The sequence below is a fragment of the Danio rerio genome, chromosome 22 (assembly GCF_052040795.2).
Source record: "Danio rerio strain M-AB ecotype USA chromosome 22, GRCz13ab, whole genome shotgun sequence".
NCBI lineage: Eukaryota > Metazoa > Chordata > Actinopteri > Cypriniformes > Danionidae > Danio > Danio rerio.
This window is the reverse complement of record NC_141042.1, coordinates 12,595,850-12,619,403: the sequence shown is the minus strand read 5'-3', so window position 1 is coordinate 12,619,403 and position 23,554 is coordinate 12,595,850. Positions and strand designations below refer to the sequence as shown.

The 23,554-nt window shown below is 35.2% G+C and overlaps 1 protein-coding gene across 2 annotated transcripts in view; it reads right to left on the bottom strand.

Moving 5' to 3' along the window:
- The window catches only part of mgat5 (alpha-1,6-mannosylglycoprotein 6-beta-N-acetylglucosaminyltransferase), a 114,530-nt gene that overhangs the window by 10,433 nt on the left and 80,543 nt on the right, over positions 1-23,554 (bottom strand). For both annotated transcript variants that reach the window (XM_087303238.1, NM_001045311.1), the window contains 3 exon segments: positions 23,055-23,188; positions 10,478-10,611; positions 3,555-3,704 (listed from right to left, as the gene is read on the bottom strand). In XM_087303238.1, coding sequence (XP_087159364.1) covers positions 3,555-3,704; positions 10,478-10,611; positions 23,055-23,188 — 418 coding nt within the window.

Here is a 23,554-nt window from a genome sequence, read left to right as displayed (position 1 = left end):
CGCCTCATTTAAATCATCTACACGTTTTTTTCATGTTCATTCATTCATTTTCTTGTTGGCTTAGTTCCTTTATTAATCCAGGGTCGCCACAGCAGAATGAACCGCCAACTTATCCAGCACGTTTTTACGCAGCGGATGCCCTTTCAGCTGCAACACATCACTGGGAAACATCCACACACACTCATTAACACACACACACACACACACACACTACGGACAATTTAGCCTACCCAATTCACCTGTACCACATTTCTTTGGACTTGCGTGGGGGAAACCTGAGCACCTGGAGGAACACCCACACGAACGCAGGGAGAACATGCAAACTCCACACAGAAACACCAACTGACCTAGCCGAGGCTCAAACCAGCGACCTTCTTGCTGTGAGACGACAGCACTACCTACTGTGTCTGTTTTATTAATGTAATTATTATATATATTTTTGGAGATATTGTCTGTTTTTACTCCTTTTTTTCTGTCATTTATTTCTCAATCGCTGTGAATTTTAGGAATTTGATGATGCCAATATATTACATGTTTCATACATCTAAAATGCTTTGGCAATACTGTACTAAATGTCACGCCAAAAGCAACCTGAACTTGAATGCGAGATAGAGAGAAGCAGATTTGACCTGTCATTGGCTCCTGAATACCATAAAAGTGTAGGAAAAATAGTGGATATCTTTATTTTTAATCACCACAGTGGCATGAACCGCCAACGTATCCAGCATACGTTTTACGCAGCGGATGCCCTTCCAGCCGCAACCCATCAGGGACACATCCATACACACTCATTAACACACACTCTCACACTATGGTCAATTTAGCCCACACAAATCACCTGTATCACATGTCTTAGGACTTGTGTGGGAAACCAACGCACCTGGAGGAGACCCACACAAACACGGGGAGAACATGCAAACCCCACACAGAAATGCTATCTTACCCAGCAGAGGCTAGAACCAGCTATAAAAACATTTTTAAAAAATCTAATTATTTTATAATAATTATATGTTTGCAACATATAACTAACAAAGGCGCGTTTCAAGCCTGTGGGAAGCACTGTAATATGCTGTTGAACTGCTCTGATTCGCCAACAGAGGGCAGCAGGGAGACACTGAAAAACACAAGCTAAAAGAGAAAACTGCGACTGCGACAGACATGAAAATTCTCCAAGATGAGTGGTAAACTTGAGAAATAGTCGAGGTTTGCATGTCTGAAGCCCTGCTGGTTCGTTTTGCCTATTTGTAAATCATCCGCAACCCTAAAGAAAACTTCAGTCTTCAGACATTTACAAACACGGAGCGAGCTCACAAATGAAGCGGCTGCACTTTCTCGGAAACTTTGCATGAAGGTGAAAAAACAGGAAAGCAAAAGTCAAGTGAAGCATCTGTGGTCGAAGGAGAAAAAGCTGCAAGACGTGAAGAAAAAAAACAGCAAAACAAACACATCCTCTCTTGCGGTTGAGGAACGTCTTTGCGTGTGAAGAGAAGCTTTCAGATGTGTTTTTAGCATAGCAGAGCTGTTCAACCATAAACACACGCTACGGGTGTATTAATCTGAACCAGGAAATCAAAACACAAGTAAAAGAAGCTCAAGAAGACTCAAGATTACATATTTAAAGGGATACTTCACACTGAAATAGATATATGTGGTTTATTGACAGTATTTTCTAATCAAAAACATTGCTGCCATTTATGATAAATATAATATATGTTATCAAGATCATACAAGCAAACAAAATTAACACGCACACTCTCAGAAATAAAGGTATGCGAGCTGTCACTGGGGTGGTACCTTTTCAAAAGGTACACATTTGTACTTAAAGGGTCTAAATTGGTACCTCAAAAGTATCAGTGCCTAAAAAATAAGAGGAACACTTTTGTACTTTTTAGGTACTAATATGTACCCTATTAATACGGACATTTTAGGTACAAATTTGTACCTTATGAAAAGGTACCACCCCAGTGACAGCTCGCATGCCTTTATTTCATTTACATTTAGTCATTTAGCAGACGCTTTTATCCAAAGCGACTTACAAATGAGGACAAGGAGGCAATTTACACAACCATAAAAGCAACAATGAATATTTCTGAGGGTGTGTGTGTTGGTTTTGTTTGCTTGTACTCTATATGATCTTGATAACGTATTAAATTAATAATAAATGGCAACAATACTTTCGATAAAAAATACTTTCAATGAAATGATTCATTTGATTTATTAGTTTAATTTAGTTTTTTTTTTATTCAGTGCTCAGCATAATTGAGTACAGCCCATTTTGAAAAGGAATATTTTTTATCTATTTCTCAGTGAATATAGGCAATAATGTATATTGGTGCATTTAACCCTTACAGACCTAGAGCTATTTTGTGGGCACCAAATGGGCCTATATTATTATTATTATTATATAAAAAGCAGTTTTATTTTTAATTTAGCCGTCAGCCTGAAGTGTCATACATCATTTCAAACAGGAGAACCTGAAGCTTCAATCTGTATCAAATAAAATTCCCATCTAAAATATTTTTTTCCAAAAAAATTATAAAAAAAGTGTCATTTTCTAGTAATTACAACAAAAAAAAAAACCTCAAAAAGAAAAAAAAACAGTTTTTTTTTCTTTAGGAATAAATGCTATGATGTTTTATACTTCCAAAATAAATTGTCTTCATCCAACATTCCCTGAGCAAATTATAGTATTTTATTTCAACGATATTCTAGGTGTTTTTCAGTGAAAATACTGTTGAAAAAATTTATTAAACAGATATATTTATTAAAATTATATTTTAGTCACCAAACACATGTAGAAACTGAAATATAATACAATTAAATTTTAGCAAAGTATTGAAAAAAAACTTAAAAATACAAAATTTCAACTACATTTTTTTCTTTCTTTTTTTGGCTTCTCTTGATTTAAATTTTCTTTTAAGTAGTTTCTTTTTTTTTTACTTTTTAAAATTTCTATTTAATATTTTTTCTATGACATAAATTTGGCTGCACTAGTTTTTGGACCATTATTGTAAGCTATTTTGTTAGATAAGCTTCAGATTTGGCTTCAGTACTGACTAATCTAATGTGTATGCACAAATATAATATTAGGGTTAAGACAATTTTCGCTCATGTTTATAACAAATGTTTAACGCCTCATGTCTAACCAAAGGGAACCAATGTGGGTGTGCAGACCAACACGCAAAAGCATCATTTGACCGCCTCACGCTCATTTTTTGCATTGTCTTTTTGAAAAATTTGTATGCAGAAAAACATCTTGAAAAAATGAAACGCAAGTAAAAATCATCCCAGTGTGCTCCAACCTTTAGGGATAAAGGAATAAAGTTCTCGCAAAAATGAGAAAATTTTCTCATCCTAATGATGTTATAAAACAAAAAAGTCTTTGTTTTCAGAACATATTCAATTTTATTTTAGATTAAATCTGAGAGTTCCCTCTTGATAAACCATGAGAATAACATACCTATTTTGCTGTGATTTGTTTGAATTTTTTAGGCTAACTGGGTCTATTCAAGTCTGCCAGTGTAAGTTTTTCCATATAGTTGTTAGTGTCAAACCTTGGTCTCTCGCAGCAGGAACTGCAGGTCTCGTCCGCTCAGGATGCCGTGGTTCTTCACGTAGCCAGGCAGGTGGACTGTACTAGTGCCATGGACTGTGCCGTGAACTTCCATATAGGAGTGAATAATGTCTAGGTACTTCTTTTTATCCTAAAACCAGAAAACAAGACACAAACATGAGAATAAGAACATTAGTAACATCAAATGTAATTAAAATGCCCTTTTGCACAGCTTAAACACTCTGAAAATACTGTTATTCTCTGATAATGTAAGCAGAGCCATGTGGGCGGGGCTGTATACTTTTGATCTGAAGATTGTCTCTCGTGTCGGCATGATAGCCCAGTGGTTAGTGTGCTGACATATGTTATGGCAGTGATCCGGGCGTCCTGAGTTCAAATCTTGTGGACCTTTCCCTGATCCTACTCCCCGCTCTCTCTCCCACTTCACTTCCTGTCAACCTAATGTCCTATCAAACAAAAGCTAAAAAATGCCAAAAATAAAAAATGTATATAATAATAAGCGATTGTCTTTCGCAATCCTTCTTTATTTTATAAAATGTCAATATTAGATAATACATTTAATGTGTATAATTACTATTGACATAACTAAAAGAAATGTAAGACACTATATATGCAACAGTTTCGTTTACTTCAAACAAAACTAAACTACAAACCTAAATGACGTAATTTTGAACAAAATCTAGCCTAAACAGAGTTTGTTTTGGCTCCATAACACCTTTGAGCTGCCATTGGACTGAGATGATTACGAAATCAGTAGGCGTGTCCTGAAACTCCGCCCTCTTTGACAGGCGATTGATTATAACCACGCAATGAAACCGATAAAGGATTTAAGACGATATGGGTTAGTGCGACGAGTTCAGTCATATTTGAGGAATATTTAATCTATAGTTCCAAGAATCATGATTACGTGACTGAATCAACAGCAAAACACCCCAGGACGCTGAAAACAGAGCAACAAAACGAACACAGCCTGTTTTTAGCTCTCAGTGTGAAGCTGCAGAAGTGCAAAAGCAGACAGGAACAGTGAAACGGGACTCTGGGGGGAAAAACACGAGATGAAGAGGATAAAAATGAAGCTTTTTCTTTGGAAGCGTTCAAAGAATACAAAGACGCCCACTTCCTGTCAGAGGGAGGAAACCGAAATATAGCTCGTGTGTGTGTGTGTGTGTGTGTGTGTGTGATGTCGAGGTGAGAAAACAAAATATATCTAAAAAAATAATTGGAAACAACAATACTTGCCACACAGAGTAAAGAAGCTAGTGCTACCATTAATTATGCAATTATTAATTGTAAGATTTAGAAAATGAAACTAAAAAAAAAGTCAACAATTTATTTATTATAATAAATATTGTATTTTTTATATAATTTATTTATATTATTCGATATTTAAATTCAATGAATGGGATGACCGTAAATTGAGGAAACAATTAATTAACTGCACATCTATACTATAAAATAATAAGTGCAGCTTTTAAAGAAATTCTTGATTATTTTTAGTCTTAAATAAGGAATAAAATTAGGGATACACATTATTCATTTAATTATAATTAATTTGAATTTAATTATAAATCTGAATGGATGGATGGATAGATAGATAGATAGATAGATAGATAGATAGATAGATAGATAGATAGATAGATAGATAGATAGAGATACAGTAGATAGATGGATAGACAGACGGATAGACAGACAGACAGATAGATAGATATAAAGAAATATAGTTGAATTAGCACAGTGAGTTATCGTATCTCAGATAACAAACATAGGCACACAACAAACACACACAAATCAAACAGAATATCAGTGATCCCCTTGTTTAATCATCAATTAGCTCCGTGTTTTATCGACTAACATGCCTTGATAAGAGATTATGGGAGATATGAGCTAAAAATGTCAACACAGCACGCAAGTCCCATGGGTTTGAAGAGATACTGAAACATACAAAGAGGTCAGGAACTACTGAAATCAAAAATGGCATTGTTTACTGTTTCATTCATGTCTTAAATTGTCATTTGGAATGTACTAGTATGCTTCAGGCCTTACTGCCAGTTGACTGATTACATTGAGAATGGAAAAAAAAGAGTTACAATGTAATAAAAATATTAGGTTTAACTGTGCAAATGAGGCCAAGTCAGTGATTAATTTGAGCGGGATCCTGTTCCAGAAAATGTCAAAAAATTTTGTTTTGCATTCCGGTATTTATTTATTTTAGTAGTGAATGTGTGTGTGTGTGTGTGTGTGTGTGTGTGTGTGTGTGTGTGTGTGTGTGTGGATACGAGGACACGATCTGATTCAGATCGGATAAATTTTCACATATAAACAAGGCCTGAATCTGATTTGAGGAAATCGGAATCCATGTGATTTTCGCCTGCTTACATGTACATAGGTCATATCCGATGTGAGCCACATAGGAGAAAAGAATCAGAATTGAGTCACTTGAACAGTGCAGTGTAAATGCAGCCTTAGATTCTTTTTTTACAGAGGAAGTTTCAGGAATCTCTTCATGATGCTGGTGGACGAGGAGATTCCCCCAATGTGTAAAGCACTTTGAGTGTCCAGAAAAGCGCAATATAAATGTAGGGAATTATTATTATTTACATAAATTATTATTTACATAATTATTATTTACATAATTATTATTTTCTACATTTTTTGTAGATTAAAATGTTATATATAATAAGGCATATTATGTATAATCACCCCCTCTGTAAAAACCTCACAGAAAAAAAATTTTTTTCAAGCTGTGTGTATCAAGCTGTGTGTATGTAAGATGCTGAAGTGGAGACTTATGCTGCATCTGCATTCACACCAAATGCAGAAGAAGCGTCAAGCATGAGTGATTTACACTGCAATAGACATCCTGCGGCATGATATGCGCAAATGGAGCGAATTGCATGAATGGCACTGCGCGAATGACACGCCTAACGTCAAGTTCGAAAATCTAAACTTCAGCAGACATTCGCGCCTCGTTAACCAATCAGGATTTTGCTCTTGTGGGGGCTTTATTATGCCGTAGCGCCTGTTGTTAGTGTCTTAGGGGAAAATCCTCCTGCCTACACCAACAACAGTACATCAAACTGGGCTCAGCTCGGGCAGAAGCACCGCTAAACGCTTCCATCATCAAGGTTAAATTTCTGGAAGAGTTCATGAGCCCACAGAGCTGGGCGCACCTCTGAAAAAAATCTAGTGAACTCGGGCACGGCTCCAAACGAATTGAGGCTCTTTTTCAGCCTTCATAAAGCGCATAAACACGGCTAACCTCTCAATAAAATCCATGCTGGCCATTTAGCAATGAAGCTAGAGTCACCAGGCAGACAGAAGCCCTGCCCATCACGCAAATCTGCGTCTATTGCTCAGTGAATTTGACACGCGAATGAAGCGGATTTGACGCACAAATGAAGCGGATCTGACGCACGAATGAAGCGAGTAAACTCAAATGTTCACGCGTCTAATTACGCGCGAATAGCATTCCGCGTCTGATGTGAACACAGCATTATAGTTCAATTGTTGGAGAAAAAAACTCATGAGAAAAATCTGTGATAATTTTATTACAATAATATAAACACAAACAGTTAAAGTGCGCAAAATCTCAAAATTGATAGATTCATGAAAAAGAGAAAAAAATAGACACAAAGATGCATTGAAAGTGAACTTACAGTGCTAATAATGCAATGAATGTATCTGTGTGTCTGTGTGTGTGTGTGTAAAGGAAGAGCCAAGACTTTATTTGCATTTCAAAAGCCTATACACATATCCTCTGATCTCTAGACGAGACACACACAGGGCCTATGCTCAAGTTTGTTTCCATGGAAACCAGTACTTGAGAGGCTGTGCAGTAGCAGGAGCTCTGTCTCCCGCTGGGTGAAGGACGGCATCAGTAAAATTGCATGAGGCTAAATGAGAAAGCACTGACGCCGTAAACGCATCCATCATCCTTAACCTCTTTCTGACCCTTAGAATTAAACGGACTACTGTACCTTTAAGATATGCAAATGAGCTCTTTTTTTTTTGATTAGCTAAGCTCTGCGCCCTGGCTAACTCTGCATGTAAACTGTGTTAAAAAAAAAATCATTCAATTATTTGGTTAGTGTGACTTTAAGATATGCAAATAAGCTCTACTATAATTAGCTAACCTCCGTGTACCTGCAAACTTTCATTTAATGATGCAGGAACAAAAAAAAAATCATGTTTTTCATTGCATGATTTGGTTAGTGTGCCTTTTAGATATGCAAATGACCTCTGCGTACCAACTAAATTTGCATATAAACTTTCATTTTGTGTTCCAGAGAGAAACGCATAGGTAACACGATTCTGTGGCTATATTGTTATGATATGCAAATTAGCTCCACTTTTTTTGATTAGCTAACCTCTGCATACGGGCAAAATATAAACACTTACATTTAAATGTTCAAGAGAGGCAAAAAACAATGATGTTCTCCATTAAATGGGTTAGTTAATGTGCCTTAAAGACATGCAAATGAGCTTATAAATGCAAATAATGTTATAAATGTATACAAGTTATAAATGTGTCAGATATTTTACCTTTTAAAGGGGGCATGAAATGCGAAATCTAAATTTACATAATTTTTGGATGTAAATAAGAGGTCTAAGTCATCCTAGACATTTCAGAACTCAAGCATTTCTTGTTGCGGTAAAAACAGCCAATATTGAAAACAGTCTGATAAAATGACAGGTTTTGTAATGTTCTAATCTATGATGTAACAGTTTGGATAAACCCCGCCTCCACAGAAGATTGATGCCTTTTACTACACTGCCTGTTTAGCAATGTTAATATGAAAATCTGTGAGCTGATCAGAGCAATAGCTATTTGTTTTAGTCTAAAATCTCCAACCTTCTGACAAGCGTCAAAAACAGCACAGAAAACAGTTTATTACTTCATTTTTATGAAAATGACAGGCTAAAATTATAAGTGGACCTCAGAGAATAATGCAAAATTAAAAAACATGTAGTTCATAATCCTGTTAAGATCTCGCTGCAAATATAACCTTGGATACAGGCAAACTTAAAAACGTGCAAACGTTCATTTAAAGAGCCAGAAAACAATGACGTTATACATTAAATTGGTTAGTCAATGTGCTTTAAAGATATGCAAATAAGCTCTACAGAAAAAAAACATACCTTAACGTATAGGCAAACTAATATATAAAAAATGGTATTAATAATATGCTATAAAAAGTTGTGTGTCAGATATTGTACCTTTCAGGGCAGCATAACATGCAAAATCAACACGTCAAAAATTTTTCAATTATAAGAGGTCCAAGTACTATAAAAACAACCAAGAAGTTTCTGAACTCAGTCATTTTTGTTGCTCTAAAACAGCCTATATGGAACGCAGTCTGGGAAAATAACGGGTTTTGTAATGCTCTACACTATGATGTAGTAGTCTTGATATACCCCGCCTCCACAGAAGACTGATGCCTGCTCCTACTTCATTGCCTGTTTAGCAATGTTAACATGCCAATCAGAGCAGTAGATATTTACTTGAGACTACGATCTGCCATGTTCTGACGAAGATCAAAAATAGCACAGAAAATAGTCAATTAACTTCTAAACTAGGATGTTTTTTATGTAAATGACTAACATTACAAGTGGACCTCGGAGAATAGTACAAAACAGGTAGTTCATAATCCTGTTAAGATATCGCTGCAGATATTTAACATCTGCATAATTGTAAATCGCTATAATGGTACATTGTAAACATACAATGTTAAACTCTAACATAATGTTCAGGTTGACAATCTGCCACAAGATGGCGACAGAGATCACATAATAAGTCCTTAGAGGAGAAAAAGTCGATGTAAATTTCAAACTAGAGCTGATCAAATCAACATTAAACAGGTGACATTCTAAGTTGATCTCTCTCTTTTGTATGTTGTAGTGCTGTATTTAACCCATGGTAATCTTGTAATGTTCGCTTTGCTTTGGCTTTTTCAGGGTTAATTATTGTGATCTGCCGATTACAACAGAGAAATACTGAGAAATTAGTCTTATAATCTTAAAATGTGACCAAATCACCTGATTTGTCATCACTTTAAACATTACACTAGAGAATCATTCAAGTACAAGCACTAAAGTGATGTTTGTGAAGTAGCAATGGTTTCTGCTGTTCTGACGTCAGGTGCAGATGTGTATGAACGGTGAAATAAAGTAGTTCCTCGTACAAAATGATTTTTGTGACTCTCAGTGTTTGGTTTTTTTTTATTTTATTTACACGATAATGCCGTCGAACTCTTGTATAAACGCAATATCACACTTATAGCAGTACAATATGGCTGTATATCGTCACTGGTAGGACACTAAGGCGCTCAACCTGCAGCCTCGAGCCAATGCACACCTCCCACCAGTGCTAATATACAGCCACTTCATACTGCTACAAGTGTGATACTGCTCGTGTATATACACACACACAACACTATGAAACTTCACATGACCAGTTTGATTTCATGTCCAAGACAGAAAGGAAACAAAACCCATAATATCACTCATCTCATCTAGGGTGCCAAAAAACGAGCAAGCTGCCACAGAAGAACATTGTAGAAACAGGCTGAGAATTCAATTTAAGGCCTTTCTGTGAGAAAGCATGTGGGATTAGATGTTGTTTTGGATTTGTTTTACACGTGCACTTTCTGCGTCTCTCATTACTCGGGCCTTTCAGATCCAGATGGACAGGAAAACTTCAGGATCGTCTTAACAGTGGAACCGACCGTGACCTCACAGCGGGAAAACATGGAAGTCATCAGAGTCGGATCGAAAACACTTTTGTTGGCGCTCAACGTCAAAAAAAAAGCATGGCCAAATAATCTTGCATATAAACACATCAGGGTTTCACATGTAAACAGACACAAAACATTGGACGGCATTTGTTTTGGGACCACAACTGACCTTCCAGAAGTTGTCCACTTTTCCGTAAACCAGCGATTGGTTTTGCCGCTTGATGTCGTCGATGTGTTTGACGTCACTGGCGTTCAGATGCTGCTCAACCACGAAGCCCAGGAAACTGTTATCGGGAGTGTGAGCTGTGGGGGAAGAAACAGAACAACCAATCAGAAAAGAGACAATTACATAATTATAAACAAAACCAATGCTAAACTAAATAATACACAATAGTACAATTTTATTTAATTCTAAACAGTATTAATGCATTTCGCATTTTTGTATTACACGATTTCTAAAATGTTATATGTATATAGAAATTAGGCATCCGTTCATTAAATATGCACTAATTTACAGTTTTAGGACAAAAATCCGAACACTGGATGACGTTTTTAACAAACAAATTTTTAAAATTTCATTTTAATGTTCATTAATGCTAAAAATACTGCAAAAAGCCAAAAAAAATGTTTTTTCTAAATTTATTTTGTAGAATAAAATAAAAGCTGGCAAATTATATATTAACAAATCCTTCGGTTAAAACCCTTCAGACTGGAGATATGAATTAAACTGAATTTTGGTGTACACTACCTGACAAATGTCTTGTCGCCTATCCAAGTTTTAGGAACAACAAATAATAACTTGACTTCTAGTTGATCAATTGGTATCAGAAGAAGCTTATATGAAGGACAAAGGCCTCTAGATTACACTTATTTCACCAAAATAAAATATGATCATGTCTTGAATTTTAATTATTTAATTAGGACCGTGAGGTCTGACTTTGCTTAGACAAAAGTCTTGTCACTTAACAGAAATAATGTTCAGTATAGAATATAAAGTCATTGTGCAGTGGAAACAGAATTACTATTGTCTATGACTCCTATGAGCTTGGAGGACTGCATCCATACATCTATGCAATGATTCAAATAAATAAGGTTAATAAAGTCATCTGAAATGGCAGAGAAATTGTTCCTGCAGGACTCTTAGAGTTCATCAAGATTCTTTGGATTCATCTTCAACACCTCCTCTATCTTACCCCATACATGCTCTATAATGTTCATGTCTGGTGACTGGGCTGGCCAATTCTGGAGCACCTTGACCTTCTTTGCTTTCAGGAACTTTGATGTGGAGGCTGAAGAATGAGAAGGAGCGCTATCCTGCTGACAGATTTGCCCTCTCCTGTGGTTTGTATTGTAATGGGCAGCACAAATGTCTTGATACCTCAGGCTGTTGATGTTGCCATCCACTCTGCAGATCTCTCGCACACCCCCATACTGAATGTAACCCCAAACCATGATTGTTCCTTCACCAAACTTGACTGATTTCTGTGAGAATCTTGGGTCCATGCGGGTTCCAGTTTTTGTGATGATTGGCATGCAGTTCAACAGATGATTAACTAGAAGTCAAGTAAGTATTTGTTGCTCTAACAACTGAGATCGACGACAAGACTTTTGTCAGGTAGTGTATGCAAGTATTGCTGAAGTGAAAATTTAAGACTCAATAATAATTTTGAGAAAACTACATTTCAATTGAAATCTACAGACACAAATTGACAAAAAAGGAACATTTAATAAGTGTACTTCAGTTAATGTAAAGTTTCCTTTAAATTACACATCATAAAACAACCAAACACCTCAAACATCTCGAAATGTACAGGTAATTTGGTGGAAAACAATTGTTTTTGACTGCAGCGTTTCATCTTAAAAAAAAAAAAAAAAAAAAAAGCGGGATCTCGCACTGAACATCAGGACTGTAGTGCCGGAGGGAAGATGTTCAGATTAATTGTGTACAAGTAAGATCTGTGTGGGTGTCCACGTTGCCAAGCGAGGAAATGTTACCATGGCGACAGTAGTCCAAGAGGTCGCCAGGGTAACAAGGCTTGGCAGAGATACACCTGAATGCCATCTGTCTAAAAAATTCAATCCTGAGATTAAGATTTCCTATTTACACACACACACACACACACACACACACACACACACACACACACACACACACTTTAAACATGAATGCGAGTGTGTGTACGTTTTGTGGTTATTGCCTGCGGGAGCGGCTGTAGAGTCTCGTCACGGTTACCCGTCAATCCCAATGAGAATGCAAGATGAAATTCAGAACCCAGGTGGCCCATAATGCAATTTGTGCAATTTTGCAGGACCCATAAATGGTATTTAAATGGGAAACAGGGATTTAGTCTTTCTCCCCGCTGTGGTTACTGTAAATAGCTGGAATAAGCTTGCAGGAGAAAACACACACACACACACACTATTCTCAAGGCAACTGTCAACAGCAATAACAGCTGCCATTGTGAATGAAAGCAAACATTCTATATGGGTTTCTGAAAGATTTTATGAAGAAAGAAGCAAGGTTTGCTGAAGTCTTTTTCTGAAGACATCATAATAAGCGTGACTGTAAACTAAACATACTTTATGAGAAGAAATCCTTACCAGCGTAAACAAAAACACAGCCGATTTTATTCTCTAGAATTCTGTGCTTCAGTGAATAAAGTCCCCGGACATTTCCTGAAATCTTTTCCTTTAAAATTGATTTCAGAGAATTTACATACTTTTTGTAATTCAGTGATTCTATAAGTTGTACAAGATTTTCTCAAGTCCATTCGTTAAGAAGTTGCAACTAAAAAAACAACAACAATAAAAAAACCTCTACGTTATTTTCAGATTTCTGTGCTTCCAAAACACTGATGTCTCACAAGAATGAAAGCAATACTTTTTTTGTTGTTGTTTTTTAGGAATTCTGCAGTTACGTAAACTTGTAGTAGATTTGCTGCAATCATTTTCTGAAAAAAAAAAGAAATAAATTTGCACAAGAGTATCAAGTATTTTATCAAGTATTTGATAAAATTTTAATAAAACCATAAAAAAACTTGAAGTGGAGATTTTTGTTGTTGGCTTGACTGAAAATGAATCTTTTTTGTGTTATTTATCATATTTTCCTTAACCCTTTCACATGGAAGATCACACTGGTGTGACCAGCCTTGGCTGATCCCTGAAGTGTACGATCACACCAGTGTGATTAGAAGTTCAGAGTGCACGTCATCAACTGCTAAAATGTTAATCTGACGGCACATGCTGAGGCACAGAAAGATGTGTGGAGCGCTTGTTATAATTCACAATATATCAGTGCTTAGTGCAGAGTATTTTAGGTTTCAGACATTTAGACAGGGGCTGTTAATTCTGACTAACTGTATTTTAGAATTATATTATATATTATACACAATTATATATAATATATTTTTACATTACCGTGAGGGTTGGTTTTATGGTAGGGGTAGACGTTAATAAAATACAATTAATGAGTAATTTATAAATTATAACATTGTATCCCTTTAAGCAACAACGGCAACACCCAATAACTGACATAACAAATAATATAATCATTATTAAGCCATTTAAAAGACAAAATTTATGTTCTATCACATATTGAGAATTAGACATCTCACAATATAATAAGAACATTTGTCAATACTTACAGAAATGGGCAAAAAAATCAAAATACAATATATACAAAGATCATTAGGGCTATGTATATATTGTATACATACTATGTATATGTTTATATTGTATACTGGTACATGTGGTACACGACGCATCATAATAAGAACTTTAGAACGCAAGGAATTTCAAGTAACGGTCACAAAAAACAAAAACTCATGCAGGAGGGTCAGCTGGAGTATTTAAAACTCACGCATTAAAGCGTTAAGAAGTTGAAAATAATTGTTTTAGAGTTCTGTGTTTACTTAAAGTCATAAAATTTCATTGTCGGCAAAAACAAAATCAAACATTCTTTTTCGAATACTGCGCTTACATAAAGTCTTGAGATTTGGGTGTAATTTTCTTTAAAAGTATTTACTGGTATGAATAAAAATGTAAATTATTTCTGGAATTCTACTGTATGATGCTATAAAAGGGCGACGGCTCAGTGGTTAGCACTGTCGCTTCACAGCAAGAAGGTCACTGGTTAGAGTCCCAGCTGGGTCAGTTGGCATTTCTATATGGAGTTTGCATGTTCTACCCGTGTTTGTGTGGGTTTCCTCCAGGCGCTCCGGTTTCCCTCACATTCCAAAGACATGCGCTATAGGTGACTTGGATGAACTAAATTGTCCATAGTGTGTGGGTATTTCCCAGTACTGGGTTGCAGCTGGAAGGGCATTGGCTGTGTAAAACACATGCTGGAATAGTTGGTGGTTCATTTCGCTGTGGTAATCCCTGATAAATAAGGAACCGAATGAAAATGAGTGACTCTATAAAATCGATTCAAATCAAACTATTGTGGTTAATAAAAATCAAACAGTCTGTCTGGGGTTCAGAGTTTCTGCTTCTACGGAAAGCTCAACTTGTTTTCTGAAGCAAAAAAAGGGAAGGTTTGAGATTTAATTGTGAAAGAGAAAAAAGCCTTTTGCAATGTGAGGCAACGACAACACACAGAAATGCTGAAGAGACAAATGACGAGGTTTACAGGCATCAGTGACATTGTCAGTAATTACAAGAAACGCAGGAGTGTGTGTTGGTTAGAGGCATTTCATTAGGTAGTTTAAGAGGAGTGAAACCAAAGCATATTACACACACACACAATTAACATACGCACTTACAAAAACAAACAAACGCACACACTCGAGCACATACAGTTGAAGGCTGAATTATTACCCTCCTGAATTTTTAGCCTTTCTAAATATTTTTTCCCAATTAATTAGGCAAGTCATTGTATAACGATGGTTTGTTCTGTAGACAATCCAACACAAATATTGCTTTAGGGAGCTAATAATATTGACCTTAAAATGGTTTTAAAAAATTTAAATCTGCTTTTATTCTATACTAAAAAGAAATGAGACTTTCTCCAGAAGAAAAAACATTATAGGAAATACTGTAAAAAAAACCTTGCTATGTTAAGCATCATTTGAGGAATATTTTAAAGCACAAAAAAATAAAAATAAACAATATTTATTAAAAATAAAATAAATAAATAAAACTCAGAGGAGGGCAAATAATTTCAACTTACATTTACAATTGTTCATTCACACACATCTGCAATCATTTTTGTCATAACATTTGGCATATGGTGAACTCTCTCTCTGCAATTAATAATTCAACAGCATAAAGGGATGACGGCAAAATTAAGAGAAAGAGTTATGAGAAAGGACTGCCTCTCAATTTATTGTTTCATATTTCATGAAAGTTGATCTGTATTTTGGAATATTCCTGGCAGCAGCCAAGGGCGATTTGTTTTTGTTTATGTAAAGCATCCGGAACAAAGGCAAAAGGAAATAAAACTCTCTGATAGTGTGTGTGGTGTGTGTGCGAAAAGAAGAGGAAGCTGTTCAGTTCACATGACTGTGCTTGTGTGGTTTCTCAAGTACTGTAACTGACAGTCAGCTAACAATGAGTTTGGGTGTGTGTGTGTGTGTACGCTATACATTGTCGTATCACTCAGTAAACAGAAACTCTGATTATAATAACAATAAATAGGGATGTTAAATATGAAGAGTATTTTATAATTATTTTATCATTGAAGCAATTTTTTAAAAATTAAGACACAACCTTATTAAACACCTCTAGTTGAAAAAAGTCAGGAAAGTGGGTAAGTCCAGCTTTGTTTAGATGGGATTGTCGAGTGGCCAAAGAGGGAAAGGTTTGCATTAAAAGGGGAGTTTTAGTTCGAGCATGCGCTGATGTTCACAGCGGCAACAAAAACAGAGACACAGTGGAAATAATCAGTGAATCAGAGAGCAGCGTTTACAGCAGATCTGAGAGCTGTGTGAAAAAAGAAGATTTTCAGTCCATAATATTGTAGTGATATTACTGTAAACTTAGTAACTAAATCATTTTGACTAAGGTACGTCTGCAAAAACTGAAAGAGTACTGCTGACGATATACTAAGTAACTTTGCCTCTAAATAAACAAACAAAGAACACTGATCACACACTTACTAATTTCATAGAGCCCGGACAATCAACACCAACTGGAACAGTGTTTTTTTTTTTTTTTTTTTTGTGGCAAATTCGGATTCCACCATTTCCAGATGCGAAAAGCTCACGGGTAAAAAATGTTCCTTACAAACATATTTTTGTAGAGTGTTAGCACACCACTGTAATACAACTGATTTGGCCAACACACGAGCTGCGCTCTCATAGCGGGGAAATGGAAACAAAACCTACGTCGAGGCACATTTATAAACGCAACACTGACGACCCATTTCTCTACTTGTTTTAATCACAGTGTTCAGAGAGACGCCACGTTGTGTCAACAACTGTAACCGGTAAAAGCAGTCTTCGACTCTATATCATGCATATTAATGATGTTGCATCTCGTCCACAATAAAGCGCGCTGAATTGTTCAATCTCGTTCCTGAGCAATATGCTGTAGAGACGAGACGCAGCACTGTTCAGCACTTTTTTTTTAGAAAATTACATTTGTATTTTTATGTATCTGAGCAACGTTTTTTCATAAAATGTTCTGCTCTATTATGGGAAAAATCTGAAGCATGATTATTCTGGTCATAACTGTAATCATGATTATTCAAAACTGTTACAGTTGAAATCAAATTTTGTGAATTAAAAAAAATATATATAAATATTTCCCAAATTATGTTTAACAGATTCAAGGATTTTTCAGAGAATTTCCTATAATATTCAGGATAAAGGCTTATTTGTTTTATTTTGGCTAGAATAAAAAAGATTTAAATATTTTGAAACCTTTTTTAAGGTCAATATTGTTAGCCCCCTTAAGCTATATATATTTTTAAACGTCTGCAGAAGAAACCACTGTTATGCAATGACTTGCCTAATTACCCTAATTTGAAATCGCACTTTAATCTGAATACTAGTGTCCCGAAAAATATCTAATCAAATATTAGATGCTGTCATCATAGCAAAGATAAAAGAAATCAGTTATTAGAGATGAGTTATTAAAACTTTTATGTTTAAAAATAGGTTGAAAAAAAATCTTTCCATTAAACAGAAAATGGGGGGAAAAGGGCTGCTAATAATTTAGGAGGGCTAATAATTCAGACTTCAACTGTATACACTTATTTTCCTCACTGTAAATAAGGAAATGGAAAAAAATACTTAAGAATAAAAATATGAAACAAGCATCTTCACTGTAAGAAAAAATCTTTAATTATAGCTACAAAAGTCCCTTAGTCAAGAGTGGTGAGGGATTTTGTCCTCAGTCGGCAGCAGGAATATTACGCGCTGTCATTTTAAGAGCAGTCCAGTTCTGTTTATGGTTTCTGTCACACGTCTTTTGATTCTCAACTATTACACAAATAAGGGTTAATTTAAAAAAAAAAAATCAATAAACATTGCGTTTAGACACCTATTTGACCATTATAGCGCTCTCATTAAGATGGCGTTAGATGTGTAAGCTCAGCTCGTCATTGAGGCTGAGCGCGCACAAACACAACAGCATCTCTCTCTCTCTCTCTTAAAAACATGAATGATTCAAATGTACGCCAATGAATAATGCTTATCCCGTGCTGCAAACTTTACAATACAGTACATGCTTTTAGTAATGTTCACGTAAAACTTAACTTTGCAGAGCAACAAATGTGTACAACTGGAAAGGGGGCGGTATATAATGCAATAATCATTTCATCTCTATTAATTCTTTTTTTTATAATCGTGAAAAGCCAAAAATCGAAATCGAATTTTCGATTAATTGCACAGCCCTACTTACAACCCTACATAATCTGTGTGCATTTTATTTTTCTGAAAAAGACTCAAAAGTAAAACCGTAGGACTTTGGTCTTGACTTGTTGCCAACAACAAGTCCCTTTGACTAGGGACTTGACTCAAATTTCCCCAAATGATGTTTAACAGAGCAGGGAAATGTTCACAGTATGTCTAATATTATTTTTTCTTCTTGAGAAAATCTTATTTGCTTTATTACGGCTAGAACAAAAGCAGTATTTTATTTTTTAAAAACCATTTTAAGGACGAAATTATTAGCCCTTTAAGCTATTTTTTCTCCAAGATAGTCTACAGAACAAACCATTACACCAGGGGTCACAAACGTGTAGCCCGCGAGGATCACATGAGTTGCCCGTGGGCCTGTTATAAAATTAGCTTACCATAGCACCACATACCAGTAAGCTGCATCTAATATTTTTTGTAGCTATTTTTTTTTAAATCACACTTGCATTGGTGTAAAATGGAAAATGACATTAAGTTATATATTAAAAAAACTTTTAACACAATTTCATACAAATGAAGTGTTGCATATTAATATTTATCTGTTTCCAATCAATGTTGACAACTACTGTGAGAAATCATTAACATGATCAGTGTCTTCACATAGATGAATATCATTAATTATTTATAATAACACATAATTAAAAGTAAATTGAGCAAATTTGTTATTAGGAAGTGTGTATCAAACTGGTAGCCCTTCACATTAAACGATACCCAAAAAGTAGCTCTCAGTTACCAAAAGGTTGGTGACCCCTGCATTACAATAACTTGCCTAATTCCCCAAACCTGCCTAGTTAACCTAATTAACCTAGTTAAGGCTTTAAATATCACTTTAAGCTGTATAGAAGTGTTTTGAAAAATATCTAGTCAAATATTATTGACTGTCATCATGTCAAAGATTAAATAAATCAGTTATTAGAAATGAGTTATTAAAACTATTATGTTTAGAAAGGTGTTGAAAAAAAATCTTCTCTCCGTTAAACAGAAATAGGGGGAAAATAAACAGGGGGGCTAATAATTCTGACTTCAACTACATATAAAATATAAAAAATGATATATAAATTTACCATATTAGATGGTAACACGTCATTTTTTTGAGAGATACTCAAATACATTGTGTGCGCTGTGTATGCAACGTCTATAAGTCACGCAAAATAATTAATTGCAAACTGAAATAAACTTAATTTGATTAAATGGTTTGGAATTAAATGTTTTATAAGATTATATAATTTTTTTTGCGATTATTTTGCAGGATTGAAAAAATGTGACTGTGGATTTTGCATTGGATTCAGCAATCGTGGAATTGCGGAAAAATAGGGGGTCTGATATATGCCAACTCATCTATTTCATTACAATTATGTTGCCGTGCATTTCATTTTTTTAACGATGAATATAACAAATGCAATGAAAACAACGCCGCATTATAAAATGACATCATTACTTTATTTGATGTTACGTTTTTCAACTGAACCACAACCTGTTGGATCACCAGTGTTTGTGTGTGTGATTGTGTTTCTGCTCTCCTGCTGTTTGATCTGGAGCAGCCGAAGCCTCGACAGGAGAGTGTAATTGACCTCTCCGTGTGTCCACAGGCTTCTAAAGCACCATGAACACGAGCGCTGACAGCAAACGGCAGACCGACATGAAAGCCAGCCTGTCCGTCTGTCAACCACGAGATTCAGACGCAGCAGCAAAATACAGCCATTCAGTAAACCTGCACTGTAAATATTGCGAGCCCGTTGCATCATATGGCTGATTCAGTGACTCCAGGTACATTAGCTGCTTAAAGACTCTATTTTTTGTAGCTTTTTTTCAAATGGTTACATTTTTAATTACTTAAATAAACTCTCAATTATTGTCATGGATCACTACAGGCTGGAACAATATCAAATATTAAAAAATGACTCGTATATAGCTAAGTCATGATTTTATGTTGCCTGAATTAGATTTTTAATTGTATGTATAGTCGCATTTATTTCCAAAACACTGTAATTTAAGCATTTTGTTTTTAGTAATATTTCATTTTCTATATTAATAAGAGCCCTAAATAGTCACTTTAAAAAATGTATAACGTTAAATCGTTTTAAAAAAAATGTTTTCTAAAATAAGTGTCAATGAATCTTGCGTCAACTGTTGCTATACATCCGTGTGCACGCGTGTGTGTATGTGTGTTGCAGCTGTCAATCAAAGCTCTTCATCCTGCCGCATCACATAATTCCCGGCGGTATTGCATTGCAGGACGAAAGGCAGCTGATAAACATCTTTCGACCTCATATATTGTGCGTATGACAGATCAGAATGACGTGCCCTTGTTTCCTTCATGATTAAATGTCCTGGTGTCGGCCGTCCCGACGTTGCTTTTGTTCATAGCTTTTCCCACTCGTATCAGATGAGGAAACCGCAAAACTGAGCTTTTCAAGACGCCATTATGGTCCTGGAGTAATTCAGCAGCAGTTTTATTGTTTTTTGTCAACTTATTGATGTTTGCTTAGGTAATTATCGTCAATAATATGTTTTTTAGATGATTAAAATATATTTACATTCGAATGATTGGAAAATCACTCCTAAAATTGTCCAAATTAGGTTTGTAGTAATGCACATTACTAATAAAAAATTGTTTTGATAAACTTGAAGAAAAAGTTAAAAATTTCTTCACATAATATTTTAATCTTTTTTTTTTTGCCTAAATAAAACTGTATAATTTTGACTGTATTTTTGGTATTTTGTGGTTCCCCTAAATATACCCAAGCAACAAAAAAAATTGTGGTCCAGGGTCCATGTGTTTTGGGCAATATTTTCTGCTCATGTTATGCCAAATGCATCAGAACTCATTGGACGGTGCTTCACAGAGCAGATGGACAGTGAGCCAAAGCATACCGCAAAGCATACAAATTTTCAAGGGAAAGAAGTGGAATGTTATGCAATGGCCAAGTCAATCCCCTAATCTGAATCCAATTGAGCTTGCATTTCACTTGCTGAGGACAAAACTAAAGGAAAATGCCCCAAGAACAAGAAGGAACTGAACTGAACAGTTGTTGTAGAGGCCTCACAGAGCGCCACCAGGAATGAAATCCAGCGTCTGGTGATGTCTACGTGTTCAAGACTTCAAGCTGTATTTGACTGCAAAGGATTAGCATTAAAGTACTAAAAAGTGTAAGTTTGATTTACGATTATTATTCTGTCCAATTACTTTTGGTCTCTTAATAAGTGGGAGGCACATTTGTAGACTATTGTAATTCCTATACAGTTCACCTGATTTGGATGTAAATACCCTCACATTCAATCTGACAGTCAGCAGTTTAAGCACATCTTGTTTGCTTCATTTCATAGTATTTGTGTAAAGAGCAAAAAATGTTTTATATTAATATTTTTCAGACCCGACTATGTGTGTGTGTGTGTGTATATTATATATATATATATATATATATATATATATATATATATATACATATATATACACACACACACACACACACACACACACACACACACACACACACACACACACACACACACACACACACACACACACACACACACACACACACACACACACACACACACACACACACACACACACACACACATACACACACACATACACACACACACACACACACACACACAAAAACACAGACTATAAGACAAAAGTAAGAAAACTAACTTAATCATAATTGAAATGTCAACAAATATTTATTTCTTAATTCAAAATATCACAAGTCAATGATTTAGAAAATTTTTTTTTAATTTTTAATAATTTTTTCATATTTTTTTTTACATTTTATTGTCTTGTAAAACACCTTACCTTAAATATATTTATTTTTAATCTTTAACTTTTTTATTTTTAATAGTTTGCAATAAAAATACCTCAAAAGAACCATTAAAGCAAAGTATAATTATGAGAATATGATAAACCCTAAGCTTTTGTAGTTAAAAGAAGATTTCTTTAAACCCTACAATAAATCACTTTTCACACTTACATTAATAATAAAATACATTTTAATTTAGAAATTTCTTAATTAAAAAAAAAAGTTCAGCATAATTATTATTATTTTGTTTACAAGATTAATTCAAACTTTAGTAGATAAATCCATCAAAAATAAGTACTACACTGTTAAAAAACAAATCTGTTAATTAACCGTTGCCATATTCAAAGGTTGTGAATTGCATCAAGGGACCTTAATCTCTGTTTTGTCAATTTTATGTCAAAAACTCAACTCTACAGTTTGACAAAGTGACTTTTAATGACATTTTAGTTAATAATACAATGTATAAGAAATAATTTATAGAGAAAAAAAGTCTGTAAAAAATAACAGAAAACAGACTGGCAGTTTATTACAATGTTTTTGTACAGTATAATAGAACTCCAACCCAGACAATATATCTCTAAAAATGAATAAATATGTTAATAAAAGTCACTTTTTTCAAACTTTAAGGTTAAAAGTTGTTGGAAGAAAGGTCAAGGTCCCAAAATACAATTTAAAAGCATCAAAAAAAATGGAGAAAGATAAAAAATAGATCACAAAATACGGAAAACGGCTAATTTACAGCTTTTTTTTTTATTCTCCACCAAACTTTTCATTGATTATTTCAAGTTGATGAAAATACTCAAACATGTTGTTCAGTGGAACTCGTGTCTCAGTGAAAACAATCTCTGTTCTGGAATCGGAAATAAGAGCAGTTCTGCTTGGAGAGCCGCGGGTTTTATGAGAATGTCAAAGTCTGTTAGTAAACAAAAGAGCCATTCAGAGGCTGAGACGATCAGAGACGCCACCCGAAAAAACCCCAAAACCCCCTGATCACGTTTCCATGTCCAAAGGGTAAAGCGGGGGGGGACACACACACACATACACACATGCATGAAAAGCCTCTCTCAAGCACACTTACGAAACATGGTGTTGAACTGCTGCGGGTTCAAGTTCCACTTGCCCCACGGAGTCTTGTGGCCTTTGGACTGGGCGTAGTGAGCGTGATTGAACTCCGGCTCCGTCCCGAATGAGTCCAGCACACGCAGCATACACCTAAAACGCAACAGAGGCCGACAACACCAGATGAGGACGAGAAATATGGCTGATGCACAGTCAAAAATGCTGGGTTCCACACGATTGCTTTTTGTGTTGGGACAACATGAAGGATTTAAGACAACTTGTTCGTTTTTACAAATTTAAGTGACTTGAACATAAAACAATTAAGTTGTCGCAAATGAATTGGGTCATTTCAACTCATTTTAAATAAGTAGATTGAACAAACAGCAAACATTATTTTTTGAGTGCACACAATTCCTTCAAGCTGCCCCATTTAATTGTTTTAAAAATTTAAGTAGATCAAACACAAAATAATTATGCTGTTCTCAAAAAATACTCAAGTATTGTGTTGTTTCAACTCAT